Consider the following 20,042-nt stretch of genomic DNA (forward strand, 5'->3'; position numbering starts at 1 on the left):
ATTCAACAAAAAATATAAAATTGTAGTGATTGTTTTGCCTTTTTTCAGTTGAAGTAGAGGGAAAAGTTTTTCAGTCATGCAATTTTTATTCCTAAAACAAATACCTCGTCTAAATATGCAAATAAGTGTGGGAGTTCTTGCTGGGCTGCAGGAGCTGCTGCAGCTGCTGCAGCTGCTGACTGACGGGAAGCATGGCCCGACAAGAGAGCTGTGAGTGGAAACAATGGAGAGGATTATAAAACTCCTTCAGGAAGGTCATTTAACTTAGGATGTGGAAAAACATCAGAAGTTGGTTGTTCCCAGTCAGCTGTATCTAGGTCGACCAAGGAAGACGTCAAAGAGTCAGAACAGAAAAGTCAAAGCAATAGGTCTGAAAATAGAAAATGTACAATAAAAGAAATCCAGAAAAACTTAATGTAAACCATGACTACTTTCACCTGAAGAGAAGAAGACCAGGTCACAGTGGGCTGAAGAGAAGCAGTCATGGACTGTGGATGGTTGGATGGAAGTGATGTTCAGAGAGATCACCAATCTGCTTTGGACAAAGAGATGATGCTGGAACTTTAGTTTGGTGCAGGTCCAATGAAAAGACTGGCCGTAGAAAACCAGCACATTTCCACCATCATTGATGATATGGGGTTGATGTCAGGTAAAGGACCAGGGGAGATGGCAGCCGTTACCTCCACAGGAAACGCACAGGTTTGTTTCTGATGATGCTGAGCTCATTTTTCAGGATGATGCTGATGCATCCCTTCACAGCAAAGAGGGTTCAGACTTTCTTCAGGAAAGACGCATCAGCTGAGTGACGAGGCCAGCAAACAGTCCGGATCTCAGTCTGAGTTCAGATTTATGGTGGACACTGAAAACATTGTTCCATGACGAGGCTCCATCCTGCAGAGCTGATCTGTCAGATGCTGAAAGAAAGACGGAACCTGACTGATGAAGAATATTGTTTTTATCAGTGAAGCCATCAAAGAATTCAAGCTGGCAGAAAGTCAGAGGAGCTGAAACTAAGGACTGAGTGGGACTCTTTTGGTTAATGATTCCGTCATTTTTTTCCTCTTCTGAAATTCCTAGCCTGGGCGAAAGCCGACTGTTGACTCCGTCAAACAGTCTGGGAAAACCCAAGAGGAATCCGTTTCCATGGAGGGTGGGACCTTACTCAGCAACTTAAATTCATTGGAGTTCCCTTAACCAATCAGTAATGTTTAGAAATGACGTTGGTTATGCGCCGAGGTTCATGCTTACTCTCGTGAGGCTCTAGCTCGCGAATCACGCTTCCCACATCCGCTTTCATTATACCGGTACCATTTGATAAATCAAACTTTTCCCAAAGCCAGTTGGAAGGAGAGCTACGACATCCTTGCCACTAACAAAATTGACGAGGCATTCCTCTTGCTCTTGTTTTAATTGTGTAATGATCTCCAGAGTTGAGACAACTTCATGGATAGCTTCTAGCGTTCTTCCGTCGCCATGTTTATTTCCGCTGCGGTTGAACTACAATTATATGGACTACAATGGACTCCGCGCGTGAGTTCTGCGTCACCACTCGCAACTGTTTGCTGATTGGCAAAACACTGAGCGAACCGAGGTAGGGGGATTCGGCCAGACTATGTGCGGAGCCAAAATCTTTGGGCGGAAGTACGTAGGATGGCGTCGCCAGGCTATGAAATTCCAACAGTTTTATAAAAATAAAAAAAAGCTTTTTGCTATGTTTTATACAGCCAGAGTGTTCAGCTATTACATAAAATGTTTTTGTGTTATTTATGTGTTTTATCCTTTTTATAGTATAAAAAAGCTGAATGAACATCCCCAAATGTGGGGATTCTAGTGGTAGTATAGGCTGCAAGAACCAATAAGTGGCGATTTCCACTCGTGAAATTAAAACGAAAAAAAATGAACATAAAATTAAGGAGGACAGGGGATTAGTTGTCTTAAAGATTGTACTGTTACATTTTAAATAAAAAGGATTAAATCAATATATGACAAGTCAAAATGTTGTGATTAATCCATTAATCCATGACTAACTCAAAGCTTAGAATGATGAGATTAAAAACCAAAATGGATTTTCAAAGTTATTTTCCTCCAAGATTCAGGATTTGTCCTTGACCAACTCTTCCACTGGGATAAACAGAAGCACGAACCTGAGAGATACGCTGTCGCTGCTCCACAGCACTCAGGGCCAGGACTGTCTGCGCTCTCCACACCGGCGCGCTCCTGTCCTGTTTGGGCTGGACTCTGTGTCTGGGTGCACTCTAAGGCACAGTACCCTTAAACTACACATATCCCAGTCCTGGGAGCAGCTGTTGTTGTATCATTGGGACTTAATGCATTTGTGACTGAATGGTCTTGTCCCTGCAGACTGGAGGATGTAACTAACTGCTCCCTGGTCTCCCAGCTACTTCTGGATGTTCTGAGAGGACAAAACTTTCCCCAGTACGTGGCTTCCTTTGGAAACTCACCGTTAGACAGTCAACTGGACTGGGTGCAGATCAAGAGCAACCATCCAGTGGTAAGTTTATTTTAAAACTAGAAAAAGCTGTTCCTGTGAAACAGCAGTGAGAATGCTCACGAGCTGAATGGGGTTGGCTGACCATGCAAAAAAAAGCTGAAACTAGTGAAATTTTAGCAGAAGTCAAGTGAGTGATAGTTAAAATGGCTGCAGTGTAATATGTAGCAGAGTGATAGGAATGTTTGTAACGAACTCACACCCAGAAGTAGCAGAAAATGGCTGAAGCGATACTATGACCTCCTGTGAGAAAACTATAAGAGCCAGGAAGATAACCTGAAGACTGTCAGCACCAGAAGGCTTAGAGGGTTAGAGCAATGTAGTTTTTATTTCAATGGAGTGAAAGATTTTTAAACGGCAGCGAGTTGAACACACTTGAAGCTGTTTGCTGTGTCACACCAAACTTTCCATTGGAGTTAGTGAGAGAATTTGAAAGGTTGCTCTCGCTTCAAGGCTCATAGCTGAAATTCTGTAAATGTGAGCTCTTTAGAGGTTACATCGGCTGTAGCTTTCTAGTTTTCATTGTTGTTTCTGAAAGTTAAACTGTATGAAAGTGGGGGGAAAAAACGCTGAAAGTTATCAGTGCTCATTCTGCTGGCTGCTCATTCATAAAAACCAAGAAGGAGCAAAAATGTTCTTGTTATTTCAAAATTGGCTTAATATTTGAAAAAGCTGAACAATTTGCTTCCTGCTTGATCAGCGTTTTCACAATAAAGAGAAACAGGAAAACAATTATGAGAATGCTTAATCAGCATTCTCACAAAAAGACCCTCAGTGACTGGAGGAGGCAAAAAGTTCCTGTCTACTGTGTGGGTGTCGTCAGGCACAGGACTGACTGGTTAATAATAGTCTGACCGTATGAGTTAGTGTTGTGAAGCTTTGTTCAGAGGAAAAAGAGCTCAGGCTTCTTCTTCACCACACATACTTTATCATTGTAATCTGATATCAGATGCCTGGCCACAAAAATAATCTAGTGTGTGAGGGAGGATGTGTATTTAAGACATTGTAAGTAATTGTAGATTATTTAAGTAAAAGTCTAGCGTTTTCCTGTGTTAAGAAGGTTCAAGTTTTATTTTGAATCGTCCTGTTGAGCTTGTGTCCAGCATTGTGTTTGTCTTTTGCAGGAAACACAAAGTTGCAACATTCCATTGTCTCTCCATTTTGAAATTGAATGGACCAAATACGGCTCCCTGGTTAACCCTCAAGCTCAAATTGTAAGCATCAAAGAAGTGATCCAGACCAACACCAGTAGTTTGGTAAGACCTGCCGTTAGTAGCAAAAGAAACTGTAAGAACTGAACCACAATCTACTTCTTTTTTTTGGGGGGGGGAGCTTTTATGCCTTTAATTGATAGTACAGTTAAGAGAGACAGGAAGCAGGGGCAGAAAGAGGGGGAACGACATGCAGCAAAGGGCCGTCCGATGCGGGACTCGCCTGCTGCAGCGAGGACTGTCGACTCTTGTACATGGGGCGCCTGCTATACCCACTAAAGCTGTACGCCACGGACCACCCCCACAATCTACTTCTAATTGTAGAACTAGTTCTTAGGATGTATTGAACAACTACATCAGAAATCTGTTGTAAATTCTAAGTAGCTACAGATAAATGTGGAGCGAAAGGCCAGCTACAGCGGGGAAAATAAGTATTTGATACACTGCTGATTTTGCAAGTTTTCCCACCTACAAAGAATGGAGAGGTCTGTCATTTTCATCGTAGGTACACTTCAACTGTGAGAGACGGGATCTAAAAAAAAATCCAGAAAATCACATTGTATGATTATTAAATGATTAATATTATTAAGTAGTATGTTACATAATGATGAACAAAGGTATTTGTTTTTTATACTACTGACTGTACTTTAACTGTACATAAGAAATGGGCATCACCACGGTGGTGTCACCCACTGTTGTCAAACTCAAGGTTTTTGAAGCCTTGAGTTGACAACATCTTGGTCTCTTTGATGCCAGAAATGACTGCATCTGGCCCATATTCATGGCCCTGTTGTCCGACGCCCAGTGCCTTGACATGCTGTTTGTCATGAATATATGTGAGAACATATATTTGTGTGTGGGTGGGCTTCAAATGAGTTACTCTTCTGGGACTAATACAATTTTCTGAATCTGAACTGAATAGTCATGTGAATATTTTTGGAGATGACAGGACACTGAGGTGTACAGAGTAAAGAGTCTCAAAAGAACTGTGCTCAAATCAAATCTGTGCGTGTCACATGGGTTCCCATTTATTGGACAATTATTATGCACAGGAAGCTTTTGAAATGTAAAAATGATTGGAGGTTGAGGGTAAAACTCTGTGATGTTTGTGTACTTTGTAATCTGTACTTGTGTAAAATGATTCTACGTGTGTTCAAATTGCTTTTTATTTCTGTATGGATTTGAACACACGTTAGCAAGTTCCCAAAGTTACTCACAAATTGTAGTGCACATTTGTAAATTGTATAATACACATTTGTAACCATTATGAAACCACTTTCAGTCCATAGAGGTTTCAGTAGGTCCTGATGTTGAGGAACATGTTAAGTAGGGATGGGAACCGGTTCCCAGTCTTTCAATTCCTTGGAATCGTTTGGCAATTTTGCAAATGATTCCCTTATCGATTCCAGTGACGTCACCACGCAACGTTGCGTGGCGAGTCCAGCGCAGCCAGCAGTCAACAGTAAACATGGCGCCCAAGCGGTACAACCGCTCGAAAGTTTGATTACACATCCCTAAAAAAGACGACAACAGGGCAACTTGCAAAGTGAATATTTCACCAAAGGGAGGAAATACTACCAACATGCAATAACTATGAATGAATGTCGCGTTTTCGATCCACTCCGGACTAACGTTGGTGAATCTGAACCCAGCAACGTTAGCAACGTTAGCATGTCCTCGGCTAACACTGCAGGTAACTAACTAACAAACACTGCCTATCATGTTAGCGCCATTTGCCTCATTGTAAAAGCTGCTGTTAGTAACAGTTAAGGTTAAATGAATGCCTTCTCAGGCATTACATTTAGATGAAATCATGAGAGTCAGAGCCTGACTGGCTCAGAGCCAGAGGCTGGTGGTACTACCCCCAGTTCACCTCTACCTCCAGCTTCTCCTTTCACCAGAGCAGGAAGAGTTCAATTACCCAGGCCAGGATAGACCAATGTGGACCTCACCGTTGTTGGGTTTGTAAGGTCATGACTCGTGTTAGTTCTAAACTAAACAAAGTTGATGCTAATCGACCGGTTTGTTGTCCTTTTTCTCCAAATGAGAATCGATAAGGGAACCGATAAAGAACCGAATCGTTAAGCCGAATCGAAAATGGAATTGGAATCGTAAAAATCTTATCAATTCCCATCCCTAATGTTAAGGTGCAGGATGACACTGTAGAGGTGTGGCAGGAAACTGTGAGTCCAGGTAGGCAGGGTGGGAGGTCTTTGTTGCTGGGTGCAGGTGAGGAGCATGATGCTGTGGATGACGGTTGATCTGAGCTAAACCTATTGAAATACATGTTCAGCTCATCAGCTCTGACCAGGCTTCCATCTGTCTGACCCTCTTTCACCTTAAAGCCCGGGATCTTTTGGTTGTTCTGCTTTCTAGCTTTTTTCGGTACCCTATCTTGCTCTCTGTTAACGTCTTTTTTCAGCTGTTTTTGAACAGTCCTTGATGACTTCCCGTCTGCCTCCCTGAAGTCTGACACTGGATGACTCATCCATACTTTACATACAGTCGATGGGATTATCTCATTTCTGGAGCCAACATCAAGCTTCAGTTTTGGGCTGTTCTTCAGGGCCTCCATTTTTTTAGTCCTAGATGTACCTACATTCATGGGATTTATTGCTTTCATACTAACTTTACTGAACAGAGCAAAGCTGAAAATTAAACAGGGAATATGTGAGGCTTCAGAAATGGACAAAAAGAATGCATGCTTCTTTGGTTTTAACTTGAGCTTCAGCATAGAGATCATGATCATTTGTACTGTGTGTGTTCTCACAGGCTCTGCTGTCTGGCACCAGCAGCGTCCTGCCAATCAGAAGCTCAGTGGCCTTCATAGCAGTATCTGCAGCTGCGCTTCCAGGACACAGAGCTACACCCACCATCAATGCCAAACTGCCCTTTGACTTTTTCTTCCCTTTTGTCTGAACCATCCAGGTTCGCCTCTACGGAAGAGTAAGGGCCAGGCATAAGAAAAAATATTTATATTTTGCCTGTCGAGATTAAAGTCAACATGTCAAGATTAAAGTCGAAATCTTTATTCTCGACATTTCCACTTTATTCTCAACATGTTGACTTTAATCTCGGCAGGCAAAATATTATTATTTTTCCTTATGCCTGGCCCTTACTCTTCCGTACGCCTCACTCACTAAGTGTGACAAGAAAAAAAATCATGCCATGCATCACTATCAGCATTGTTTGAGTGATCAGTCCTTGTATATTGTGTGAATACTGTATATATGATTTTTTGAGTTAATAAATACATTTTTCATAATGAATATTTAAATATTTTATTTGAATCAACTTTAGATACAACGTAAGGAAATTTAAACACCATTAGGCAGATCAAAATATAGATTTATATACAAGTTATCAGTTTACATGAGTTTTTTTTACATATATACAATCCCTTTAAACTTGATCAAGTCAATCAATTATTGGACATATTCCACAACAATAACCTATATATGGATCCATTGATTACAGATACTCAAGAAAAGATGATCTCTCTTCAGCTTCTGCCAAATGGTAAAGACATTACAAACACATGGGTATGGTACTAAGATCAGGTCTAAATAATGGTCATACAGTGTTGAAAAATAAACGAGAGAGGAAAAGTAGAGGACATGAGATGATCAGCGGCTACGAGAATGTTTCCACGGTAGTTAGAAGTCGATGTTGTGTTTCTTCAGGAGGGCTTGCAGTTTCTGGTTCTCTTGTATCTAACAGACAGAGACAAGAATCAGTTTGCTGTTGGGTCAGACGCAAAGCTTTTCTGGCTCGTATTTAACAGTTTACAAACCACAGTCAGTCAATGTATGCCAGAGGTTTGTTTTGTTCGAGTGGTTTACAGTAATACTATAAACAGTGTTGGTTTTATGCAAGAAGTAAACAAAGTGAATGGAAATAGTACATAAACTCCAGAAAAGACATCATTGATATGTAAATTAATGATATGTTTAAGGTGGAGACCCAGACTCCATTGTATGAGCATAAAAACAGCCAAAACATGTCATGCCCAACTAAGAGTTTCATTCAGATTGATGTATAACTGATGACAACAAATGCCATATCTTGGCTACATCCTGATAAACAACTTGTTCTGTTCATAGTTCTTTCTTTTTTACTTTAGGTATTTGAGAGCATGAGACAGCATCAAACACAGCTACATGAACACCATTATTTCCTAATGTTCTTGTTGCATACATGAGTGTACACCACCCCCACCTCCAAGTGGCCCGCCCACCAAAAACTAAACACCCTCTGTTTCAAAAACAGCGACATGAAAGACTTCTCGACCATATTTGGTGAATCCAGAATGGCCCATGAGTGTTTCCACACAGTCCCTGTGATACTTTACTTCAGGAAGTTTGGAAATAAACATAAACCACAGAAGTGGTGTTTCCTCACATGAAACACACAACTTGGACTATCACAAGTTAATGGACCAGCAGTCTGTCTTTTTACAGCAGATGAAGTTTGTACAGCAAATGTTTGGAATTCTGCTCACAAATTTCAATTTGGTGGTTCTCTTCACATTTGCAAATAATTTGACTGAAGATATTCCAAAAGCCAGAGTTTGTTGCTGCTTCGGTACACCCGGTGGGGGGGCAGGTAAGCCATAGGTAACAGGAGTGAGGCTTGACCCAACCTTCTTTCCTGTGAGGTGGATGGCCACCCTTCCTGGTTCTGGTTCTGCCAGAGGTTTCTTCCTGTTCAAAGGGAGTCGTTTCTCTCCACAGTCGCCTCAGGCACGCCGCTCAGGACGGGAGATTGGACTGAAGACAAGTTTCTGTGCAATCTGTTGGTTTCCTTAGCTAGGAAATTGTTTTTGAATTGGGTCTATATGAACGAATTGGATTATTTTATAAATAATTATGATTACAATGAATTGAATTCCAATTGGCTTGAATTGGACTTTATTATTTAAGTGCCTTGAGATGACATTTGTTGTATTTGTCGCTTTATAAATAAAACTGAATTGAATTGAATTGACTCACAGTGGGCGCATTTTGGTGTTTAGTTCAAGGAAAATTGAGAGGCCAAAACTTAAGAGGCATGTTGTTGTAAAACTCCAGCAAAAAGGAAGTGAAAAGCACTAATCCAATAAAAAATTTTATGAGGTGTATCTGTATTTTTAAACTTTTATCAATCATACATAATTTGTGGCCTGAAAAACAGAAAAGGAGAAAAACTGTGATTGTATCATTACTTGTATTAAAATAGAATTTCCTGGTAACTCGGGGCCGGGTTTGTGTTGGGGCATGTTCAGTCTTTACAGATTTAGTTTGATTAAAACAGACTTGGGTGTGATAGGTCTGTTAGTGCATTTCATCTGAACCGGTGCTTGCTTGGTGCACACCAAACAAAGTGGGCAGAGTCCCCCCGGACAGCTGCTTTCCAGTACTACTCCTGATAAACTCTCAAGTGGCTCAACTGAAGTCGGAACACTGTTAACACTGAACAGATGGAAACACACAAAACTTCCACCTGATCTGGTTCTTCTACACATAACAAAGGCTCACTACAGTTTGGCACCAGAATCGAATTCAGTTTCCTGCAGTTTATCTTCATTTTTGTGTTTTACAATGGAAATGCATTTGTTATTTTGACTCCTTTATGCATTTACAAAGGTTCTTCATGACATCTCCTCTGATAGAAATACAAAAACACATAGTCCACTGAAATCCAACGTGCATTTAGCCTGAGCCACAGTGTTTTCCTTAAACTAAGTATATTTCAGAAAAGCTCTCCATTCAGAACATAACTTTATTCATATGTTATTTATGAGGCACCTTTTGTTTGTTATAAAAGAAAAGAAATTGTGATGGTGACTGGCAAAATAAACTGGAACTAAATTTCTGTCTTGGACTGGGCTTTGACTGAGATGAAAGGACTGCTTCCTCCTACCTAATATGTCAAATAAATAGAGATCTATAATTGCTCTGTGTAGACAAGGGATGCTCCAGCTTTCGAGATCTTAACTCATTCGCTGCCAGCCATTTTCAGTGCAGAGAGACCCATACTGCCAAGTGTTTTACAGTATTTTGACTGATTTTCCAAGACCCACAGAAAAGTGTGTCTTATGACTATGTACACACCGAAATTACCAAAAGAAAGAGTAGACTCTCTTCTTTGATCAGGAAAAAAAAGTTTGTTTCTACCATTTTCAGTCCTTTAGTAATAGACAGTAGAACATAGGTTGGTTTCACCAAAAACAGCTGTTTTTGACCAAAAAAATGGAGAAAACAAGCTTTTTGTGCAAAGAAACCTGTCAAGCAGAACAGTGACTTTGATGCTAACATTTTTTACTTTAGTGACACCTCAAACATCTGAAAAGTGGTTTCCTTCCATAAAACAGCAAAAACAACACTGAGAAGGTATTTTGATAGCATAGCATTGTCTGAGTCATCAGAACTGTCTGGTGGTGCGCTCCGCTGAGGTGAAATACGCGCACGCCGACGACTCTCTCCGCTTGGCCCGGGTATCTCGTCGGTGGATAGTAGTGGTACACTACTTCTGCTGCACAGAAGGCTCTGTTCGAGCGTTAGCTGCCTAAATTTTTTGTTTTGTCTCGCCGGCGACATTTTCTCCTTCTCCGATCTTGGCAATTATAGTTTACAAACATTTTGATTAGTCTCATTGGCTTCAAAGCCGCTTCAGTCTTCTTCTACAGTCTATGTGATCTTTACTCATCTCCCATCCAAAGTTGTAATTTTGCCAGTATATTCTCTGTTTAGTGTTTACAAGCCTAAGATTTAGTGACGAACTCCGCTAGATTGTCCCCCAGCCCGCTCCGTTAAAAAACGCAATTGACGTCTATAGACGTCTTTGGCAGCCAATGAGTTAATGTATAGTCAGAACATTTCAAAACATTGAACATGACACATTTCATTGGGTGTAGAGCAGGTTTAAGTTGCATTACACTTTTAATTAAATATGTACCTGAACCTTTATTCTAACCTAGAATTGAAGTCTACACAAATTCTGGTACGTCCAGAACTCTGCACCTAAGATCACACCCACTCTTCACTCTCTCGACTGGCTTCCTGTTAGGATTGAATAAAAGTTCTCACTCTCCAACACTCACAGGACAGAGCTCAGCACCGTGGGAGATGGGGCCTTCTGTGCTCCTGCTCTTCTTCTGTGTGGAACATCCTCCCTGACACCCTGAGGGCTCCACAATCCAGGGACATTTTTTTAAAAAGGACCTAAAGAAACTTATCTTCCAGAGAACCTTTGGTTTTTAAATAATTTTCCTACAAGTGTGGTTTTAAATCCCTTCTGTCACTCACCTTGGTTTTTTTCTTATAAATTTGATTTGATACTTTTATTCTTATGTTCCATTTTTTTTGTTTTCATTCTGTTAATCTGGAGCACAGAGATTTTTATAATGTAACGTGTGTTGTATTTGAAAGAAAAAATGAAAGAAATCACCAGTTCATCACTGCGCTTCTGTAGCTCTGTGACTCTTTGGACCAGGTGGTCGTAGCTCAGCTTCAGCTTGTGGATTCTCTGGTCTGCGCGAGTCTTCACTGACACCAGGATCCCTGCAGGAAATGCATAGAGTCACCTCCAACAGTAACATCTACTTTGACATGCCTTAAACATGAAATCCAGTAAATGCTTTTCATTGCAAGAACTCTTCTTGACTTTGGTTTGGTGTGAGGAAGGCTTATTATGATGTCCTTTCCTCGGACAGCTAAAAGCTGTGAGGGAACTGACCGTTAACAATCCTGGCTACCCTCCAGAGTCGCAGCAAGATGAGGAGACCAGTCCCGTCAAAGGCATCTTCATGGAAGAGGAAGACAACGTCCAGCACGAAGGACACCACCACCACCACACCATCAAAAACCTCAAACTTGTGCTGAAAGAACTCCATCTGGTAAGCAAACAGCTTCCCAGACAGCTCCACCATAAAGAAGGTGAGAATGGCCAGGCTCAGGTAGTGAAATACCTGAAATAACACAGTTAGTTACACCGTCAAAAAAAGTCTCGTGAACAGTAGTTGGTTTCTTAGTCTGAGTGGAAAACTGTGCGTCTCACCTCAGGAGCAATGTGACCATGTTCCAACTTGATGACAGACAGGTCGATTAGCAGCTCCGCCATGACAAAGAAAGCATCCAGGATGACCAAACACACCACCACCACCTGCACGCAGAGTCAGACAGCTTTGAGATGCTGTGGTGGGACCCTCAGAGAGCTGTGCAGAAGCCATGCTGCAAAGCTCAATGAGCCGAAGCAGCATTAGTAAAGAAGAGTGGGCTGAAAGTTCCATGTGAGAGACTGATAATGTCCCACAGAAAACCATGACTTCAACTCACTGCTGCTACCAGCTGCTGGATCAGGGGTTCACTTAGTTTCTCACTCACTGCTGCTACCAGCTGCTGGATCAGGGGTTCACTTAGTTTCTCACGCACTGCTGCTACCAGCTGCTGGATCAGGGGTTCACTTAGTTTCTCACTCACTGCTGCTACCAGCTGCTGGATCAGGGGTTCACTTAGTTTTTCACTCACTGCTGCTACCAGCTGCTGGATCAGGGGTTCACTTAGTTTCTCACTCACTGTTGCTACCAGCTGCTGGATCAGGGGTTCACTTAGTTTCTCACTCACTGCTGCTACCAGCTGCTGGATCAGGGGTTCACTTAGTTTCTCACGCACTGCTGCTACCAGCTGCTGGATCAGGGGTTCACTTAGTTTCTCACTCACTGCTGCTACCAGCTGCTGGATCAGGGGTTCACTTAGTTTCTCACTCACTGCTGCTACCAGCTGCTGGATCAGGGGTTCACTTAGTTTCTCAGTCACTGCTGCTACCAGCTGCTGGATCAGGGGTTCACTTAGTTTCTCACGCACTGCTGCTACCAGCTGCTGGATCAGGGGTTCACTTAGTTTCTCACTCACTGCTGCTACCAGCTGCTGGATCAGGGGTTCACTTAGTTTCTCACTCACTGCTGCTACCAGCTGCTGGATCAGGGGTTCACTTAGTTTCTCACTCACTGCTGCTACCAGCTGCTGGATCAGGGGTTCACTTAGTTTCTCACTCACTGCTGCTACCAGCTGCTGGATCAGGGGTTCACTTAGTTTCTCACGCACTGCTGCTACCAGCTGCTGGATCAGGGGTTCACTTAGTTTCTCACTCACTGCTGCTACCAGCTGCTGGATCAGGGGTTCACTTAGTTTTCCCCACACTGCTTCTGTTTCCTCTCAGTTTTTGTTAAATAAATAATGACAGTGTTGCTTATCTGTTTTACCTCATCGTAAGGACTGTTTTGAAATCAGCTCCAGGACATCTTATTTTTTATGCTTGAAATATGTTTTGCTCTACTTTTGTTTCAGTAAGTTTGGAATCTTGTACTTTTCTTCATCTAATCGCTCTTTGCTGTCTGCATTTTCTTTTTATCGTACTCACTGTGATATCCTAGTCTTTTTCGGGTGTCACACACACAAAAGAAAACAGCAATGATGCGTATTTTTGCAGAATTTTCCAAAGCGACCTACTTGGAAGCGGTCAGAGCTGTACAGCTTCTTCAGTGACTCCTTGAAGGTCAGTTTGGTTGGGAACTGCCCTGTAGCTGGACTCAGCTCCTCGCTGTTCACATGCAGCTCTTCATCCTCCCACTGCTGCGGCTGCTGGTCGCCCACTGCCGTGAAGTGCCTCAGGTACGACGCCATGGCCACAGGCTCACAGGGACACCTCTCACTTTAGCTCGCCCTACAGCTAAAGAGCACAAATGTTCTTCTCACTTCAGAGAGCCTTCATAAACGGAACACCTTTGGTTAGATATGCAGCTCACGGAAAACAAGGCTAAATATTGGAAACATTTAGACTTCTGCAGGTCAGTAACAGTGAAGAAATTGCTCTTGCAATATATGTCAACATCTGAGCAGATTGCTTCATATTAGACAATCAGAGTTCACTTCTCTTTTTTAGGTTGCAACACGTTGTTGAGACAGCAATCTATGAAATATATCAAATAATAGATTAACTATTCATACAGTATATAGACTATATTGCCAAAATTGTTCAATAATTAAATTCAGATGTTCCATCACTTCCATGGCCACAGGTGTATAAATTCAAGCACCTCAGCATGCAGACTGCTTCTACAAACATCTGTGAAAGAATGTTTCTCTCTCAGGAGCTCAGTGGATTCCAGCATGGTACCATGATAGGATGCCACCTGTGCAAGTCCAGTCGGGAAATTTCCTCACTACTAAATATTCCACAGTCAGCTGTCAGTGGTGTTATAACAAAGTGGAAGTGATTGGGAAGGACAGCAGCTCAGCCAGGAAGTGGTCGGCTGGGGAGCATTGTGCATAAAGGTCGCCAACTTTCTGCAGAGTCAGTCGCTACAGACCTCCAACCTTCATGTGGCCTTCAGATTAGCTCAAGAACAGAGAGCTTCATGGAATGGGTTTCCATGGCAACTGCATCCAAGCCATACATCACCAAGTGCAATGCAAAGTGTCGGATGCAGCGGTGTAAAGCACGCCGCCACCGGACTCTAGAGCAGTGGAGACGCCTTCTCTGGAGTGACCAATCACGCTTCTCCATCTGGCAACCTGATGGAGGAGTCTGGGTTTGGTGGTTGCCAGGGGAACGGTACTGGTCTGACTGCATTGTGCCAAGTGTAAAGTTTGGTGGAGGGGGGATTATGGTGTGGGGCTGTTGTTCAGGAGCTGGGCTTGGCCCCTTAGTTCCAGTGAAAGGAACTCTGAATGCTTCAGCATACCAAGAGACTTTGGACCATTTCATGCTCCCAACTCTGTGGAAACAGTTTGGGGACGGCCCCTTCCTGTTCCAACATGACTGCGCACCAGTGCACAAAGCAAGGTCCATAAAGACATGGAGGAGCCGGTTTGTTGTGGAAGAACCTGACCGGCCTGCACAGAGTCCTGACCTCAACCCGATAGAACACCTTTGGGATGAATTAGAGCGGAGACTGTGAGCCAGGCCTTCTGTCCAACATCAGTGTCTGACCTCACAGATGAGCTTCTGGAAGAATGGTCAGAAACTCCCATAAACACTCCTAAACCTGTGGAGATAAACCTGTGTTATAGCTGCAAAGGGTGGGCCGACGTCATATTAAACCCTCTGGATTAAGAATGGGAGGTCACTTAAGTTCATATGCATGTAAAGGCAGATGAGCCAATACTTTTGGCAGTATAGCGTTATAAGAATGGTGCGGCCCCTTTAAGAGCAAGTGCGTGTGGGGAGAGAGACGCAGCGCGTGTACGTAAGGATGGAACAGGAGGGGAGAGTCGTTTGGTTTTTCGGAGCAAAAGAGTTTGTATCATAAAGACTCTGTTCAAAGTGTGGGAGCCAAGTCTGATAATAAATTCCACATTTCCTGCAGGCGCAACTCGAGTCCGGTGTCTGTTTCCCACCGTCGGGTGAAGTGAGGGGCAGGGGCGAGGCTAGGGTATTTTTAGTGGTGCCAAGGCACCACCGTGAGATAGCTCGGCACCCCCTGGCTCAGCACATTTTTAAAATATTATATTATGCAAAAACACTTTTTTTTTGCTCAAGGATGCATTATTTTAGTGACCATTTTATTTATTTTCTAGCATTTGTTTTTGTTTTAACTCTTTACTCCCAAAATAAATGTTGAGTTATCTTCAATATTTGTCTCAGGCTCTCTGTTATCCCTGTCAAGCCACAGTCTTTTGAAATGAAGAGGTCAAAATTGAATGTTGTAGAGGAAAACACTACTCAAAGCAAAACTAATACGGCTCCAAAATTTATAAATGTAGTAGTTTGCCTCAGTTAGTGAGAAATAATGTGCCTCTGTGAGCACTGGGAGCTGGGCACCCCTAAAGACCAGATCCTAAAATCGCCCCTGGAGGGGGTTAACCCCGGGGCTGGCTGCAGCAGGGGAAGCCTCCCCCTGGGTCTCTGACCACGGTCTGCACACCGAGCAGGAACGCTTAACATCTACAGTGATTTTTCTTTAAGAATAAAGCACATCGTGGCTATGACTGGGTCAGTTGAGTTGTCAACACCAGTTGTTTTTATAATTAAACGAGCTCATGTTAAAGTTCAGCAGATAACTCTTTCGGACAAAAGTACAAAGTTTTGCAGAGGTACAAACTCCTCTCAGCATTATTTATGCTTTCAGCCCAGATGCGGAGGAGTCCTCCGGAAGGATCGGCTTTAAAGTTTAAATTCTATTTGAAATCAAATCAAATCAGCAGTTTTTCCAAGTGCAACGAAAATCTGAACAAACAGGAGGATTTGTGGCGCTTCTGTGGATGATCCTGAGCATTTCCTACCAGATTCTTCAGGAATGGGAGCAGCGTCGGTGTCTCAGTCTGTCTCTGCGCCGCTCAGCTCAGCTGCTGCAGGGGCCTGGAACTCGTGATGGTAACATCCGTCCGTTCCGGCCCACCAAGCACTTCACTGACAGGAACACCAGCAGCCGAGGCTCCGTCACAAGACATCTGGATACGCACCCCGCGGGAGCGCGCACTCCAGCGGAAGACGTAGGAAGTCAGCAGCAGTGCCTTTCTGCTTCACCACAGGAGCCGACGTTTTTAAAATCATATTATTATGGGTGCCAATGCCAAAGGAATGACGGAAAAAATGGAATTTTGTCAATGGAGAAATGCATTGAAAACCACAGAACGAGGTCAGTTTGGTCTCATAACTCAGCCATACAGCATCACAGAGACATCATTCAAAGTTTAAACGTGACACGAAACACACAATAGTCTAGTAGGGAGGGGGGGACCCAATGTCCCCGACACAAACGTTTGTGAAACATGGTCTTTTAGGACCCTTCAGGTGTCTACTGGCGCTTTTCCACTAGCTCGCCACGGCTCGGTTTGGTTGCGTTTCCATTACACTTCGTGCCTCCTCGACGTGGGCGGGGTCGTCGTAACACGGCTGCGCGTGTTGCTGCTCACCCTGTGGCTTTTTGTCGCACAGAAGGCAAGAGAAGAGAGCCAGAGAAGACTCCTGGCCGCCAGACAAACCAGTATTGAAAAGTACCGGAGAGTTTTGTTAAGAGCTTCAAAAAGACTACGTTTGGACTCGGAGGTAAGCTAACGGTTGCTAACGCTAGGTTTCATTATCCGCGTTATGAGCTTCCAGTGACGACACTCATCGCCCAATCAGAGGAAGGCAGTCAGCTGACGTCACGTTTTAGTAACGCTTCGGCCCGCTTGGAACCAGGGCTGAGGTGGCACGGAATAGTGATGGGATTTTTGGCTCTTTTTCGAGATGCGGCTCTAATGGCTCTTCTTACTGTGGAGAGCCGGCTCTTTCGGCTCCCAAACGGCTCCCCATATATGTATTTTTACATTATTAATTAATCAATAGCTTAAACCTAATTTTATAACATTTTGTTTCATTATTACCTCCGCCAAGGAGGTTATGTGATCGCCCGAGTTTGTCTGTTGGTTTGTCTGAATGTCTGGATGTCTGTCTGTTCGTCTGTTCGCTGCAATCTTGCGACCTGCCACAAGGTGGCTTGGCTTGGTTGTTTCGTTGTCGTTGAGGGAGGGGTAGGAGGGGGTGTGCAGGTGGAAAGCTTACACTAACTGCGCAGGGGGGAAGGTAAACACAAATGGAAGCCGTCTTTAGGCTGAGTTATACTTCTTTTAACTGCCCTTGCGCTTGGGTCTTGCGCTTGTGTTAATGGCTCGAGACGTTTATGCTTCATTTATTTTTTAGCTTTGCCGGCGCTTGCGTGTGCTGCGTGGCGATTCACCGCCAGGACAGTAGGTGGAGTAGCGGCTTTTTTCAATGACAAGCCTACTATGATGAAAGGAAATTCACCGCCAGGACCTCTTCGAGTGGATTCATGCTTCTACTTCTTGTAAATAGCCGGTATTTTGTCAGATTTTCAACACCTTGGGGGTCTAAACTACTTTCTCGCCTGAAAATGTTTCAAATGTTGCTAAAGTTATATATTTACAGAGTTTATAGCTTAAGGGAAATCAGCTTTTCAGGCCGGCTGATTTCGGCTCGGACAGGAGTGAAGTGCACTGTGTGTAAACGCTCTGCATACTGTCTGATCGATGAGTATGCCGTTTTCAAGTAGTAGGCTTGCGTCTCTTGCGTGAAGTTTAGAAAATTGAGGTGACACACGCAAGCACGCAAGGGGGGGCTTGCAACCGCGCAAAGGGCTTGCGTTTCTTCTTGCGTCTTGCGTTACCGACTATAAACCAGGCTTTTGCCGTTTCTGAGAAGTCGCATCTGAAAGATAGCATCTTAACTTTATAAACCTTTTCAATCGGAACACGAGCCAGCTGAATCTATGCACAAGTTTAAGCAGACGCATCGCTTTCTCTCGGACGTGGTGGATTACGACGTTAATCGTTTCAGACCATTCACTACAATATATGGGTGGATAAAAAAAATGCGCTTATAAAACAAAGCTTCATTGGCGGAGGTCTGCACTCTCTGAGTGCATTTCTAGTTGACATTGTTAAGCACTTATGATGAGTAAAAATGCTGCATAACAGTGCTTTATAAATAAAAGTTTTAATATAATCAATTAAATTATCACAAAATAGCACCACTTCCACAAAAATAACTTAAAATAAATTAAACAGTTATAAATACAAACACCCACCACAATACGAAAAAGTATCAAAGCAGCTTCATAACAAAAAAGGTCCCACAATACAAATATCAAATACAGTGCTATTAAATTAAAGTATAAAACTCTGAAGGATAAAAAAGACCATGTGAACAACACCAGTTTTGAACTATTAGGCCTAGAGATGGAGAACTCGCTGTATTACAAATACTCACCACAGTACGAAAAAGTATTAAAGCAGCTTCATAACAAAAAGGCACCATAATACAAGTATCACTTTCAGTGCTATTAAATTAAAGTATAAAACTATGAAGGATAAAAAACATGTGAACAACACAAGTTTTGAACCAATAGAGATGAAGAACTCACTGTATTAAATACAAATACCCACCACAGTACAAAAAAGTATTAAGGGAGAGAGACAGCGAGGTACCGAAGGACAAACAGGGCTCATGCCAGGGAGACACATGTACTTTAATTTGCGCCGCCTATTCCATATTTTGTATACAGAACATACTGAAGAGACGGTAATAATCTCTTTACATGCTCAGTGTGCCTTTGATCAGGTGGAATGGCCCTATTTGTTGTTTACACTGAAAATAAATGGGTTTTTGACCCTCCTTTATGAAGTGGATTGAGCTTATCTATTCACATCCAACCATTCGTAACCAACCAAAATATCTCTTGTCCTTTTGCAATCAGACGTGGAACCCATCAGGGGTGTCCCGTCTCCCCTTTCTTGTTCTCAATTATTATTGAACCGTTTGCAGTCAGTATTAGACAAAGTCGTCTAATATCTCCTATCAACATTTGTGGACAAGAGCATCATATTTCACTGTATGCAGACAACATTATTTTATCCATTTCTCATCCTCAAGCTTCAATACCTCATCTTTTGACTTTAATTAGCAACTTTGGCAGACTGTCCGGATTTTCTGGTAATTGGGACAAAAGTGAATTGATGCCAATTTCTAATCAAATTGATATTACACATATACAGTCTACTCCTTTTAAAAAAGCTTTTAAAGACTTTTCATTTCTTCGTATAACCGTGACTAAAGACCCTGAGGACCTTTTATAGAAGAATTGGTATAATAAAATTGAGCAACTTAACTCTTTCGGTGCCATTGACGTCTATAGACGTCAATTTAAAAAAAAACGTTGACTGCCAAAGACGTCTATAGACGTCAATTGCGTTTTTTAACGGAGCGGGCTGGGGGACAATCTAGCGGAGTTCGTCACTAAATCTTAGGCTTGTAAACACTAAACAGAGAATATACTGGCAAAATTACCCGCTAGGTGGCAGCAGTGCCACTATGCACAAAAAAAAAAAAAGAGCTTGTTTTCTCCATTTTTTTGGGTCAAACAGCTGTTTTTGGTGAAACCCACCCATGTTCTAATGTCTATTACTAAAAGACTGAAAATGGTAGAAACAAACTTTTTTTTCCTGATCAAAGAAGAGAGTCTACTCTTTCTTTTGGTAATTTCGGTGTGTACATAGTCATAAGACACACTTTTCTGTGGGTCTTGGAAAATCAGTCAAAATACTGAAAAACACTTGGCAGTATGGGTGGCTCTGAACTGAAAATGGCTGGCAGCCAATGAGTTAAACAAAGTATAGAAAACACTTTTAGAAGACTCTTCCAATTTGTAGGTAAGATGAATGCAATTAAGATGATTGCTCTGTCACATTTCCTACATCTCTTTCAGTCTCTTCCATGTTACATTGCCCAGTATTACTTTAAACAATTAGATTCAATTATTGTTCCATTTATCTGGAAAAAGA

The 20,042-nt window shown here is 42.5% G+C and overlaps 2 protein-coding genes across 2 annotated transcripts in view; one reads left to right on the plus strand and one right to left on the minus strand.

The window, feature by feature from the left end:
- LOC142397104 (tectonic-1-like) overlaps nt 1–6,657 on the plus strand; it is a 29,209-nt gene extending 22,552 nt beyond the window's left edge. The window contains exons 11-14 of the mRNA XM_075480458.1: nt 2,123–2,260; nt 2,362–2,512; nt 3,634–3,765; nt 6,493–6,657. Of these exons, the coding sequence (XP_075336573.1) occupies nt 2,123–2,260; nt 2,362–2,512; nt 3,634–3,765; nt 6,493–6,639 (568 nt within the window). The 3' untranslated portion in view covers nt 6,640–6,657. The remainder of the gene's footprint in view (nt 1–2,122; nt 2,261–2,361; nt 2,513–3,633; nt 3,766–6,492) is intronic.
- Nucleotides 6,658–6,985: 328 nt separating this feature from the next.
- Nucleotides 6,986–16,122, minus strand: hvcn1 (hydrogen voltage-gated channel 1). Its single transcript, XM_075480807.1, has 6 exons — nt 15,984–16,122; nt 13,209–13,428; nt 11,758–11,862; nt 11,437–11,668; nt 11,149–11,261; nt 6,986–7,433 (listed from the first exon to the last, which is right to left on the minus strand). The coding sequence occupies exons 2-6, from the start codon at nt 13,380–13,382 to the stop codon at nt 7,377–7,379; spliced, it is 681 nt and encodes a 226-aa protein (XP_075336922.1). The 5' UTR covers nt 13,383–13,428; nt 15,984–16,122; the 3' UTR covers nt 6,986–7,376.
- Between the last annotated feature and the right edge of the window lie 3,920 nt (nt 16,123–20,042).

This window comes from Odontesthes bonariensis, chromosome 13, assembly GCF_027942865.1.
Source record: "Odontesthes bonariensis isolate fOdoBon6 chromosome 13, fOdoBon6.hap1, whole genome shotgun sequence".
Taxonomy (NCBI): domain Eukaryota; kingdom Metazoa; phylum Chordata; class Actinopteri; order Atheriniformes; family Atherinopsidae; genus Odontesthes; species Odontesthes bonariensis.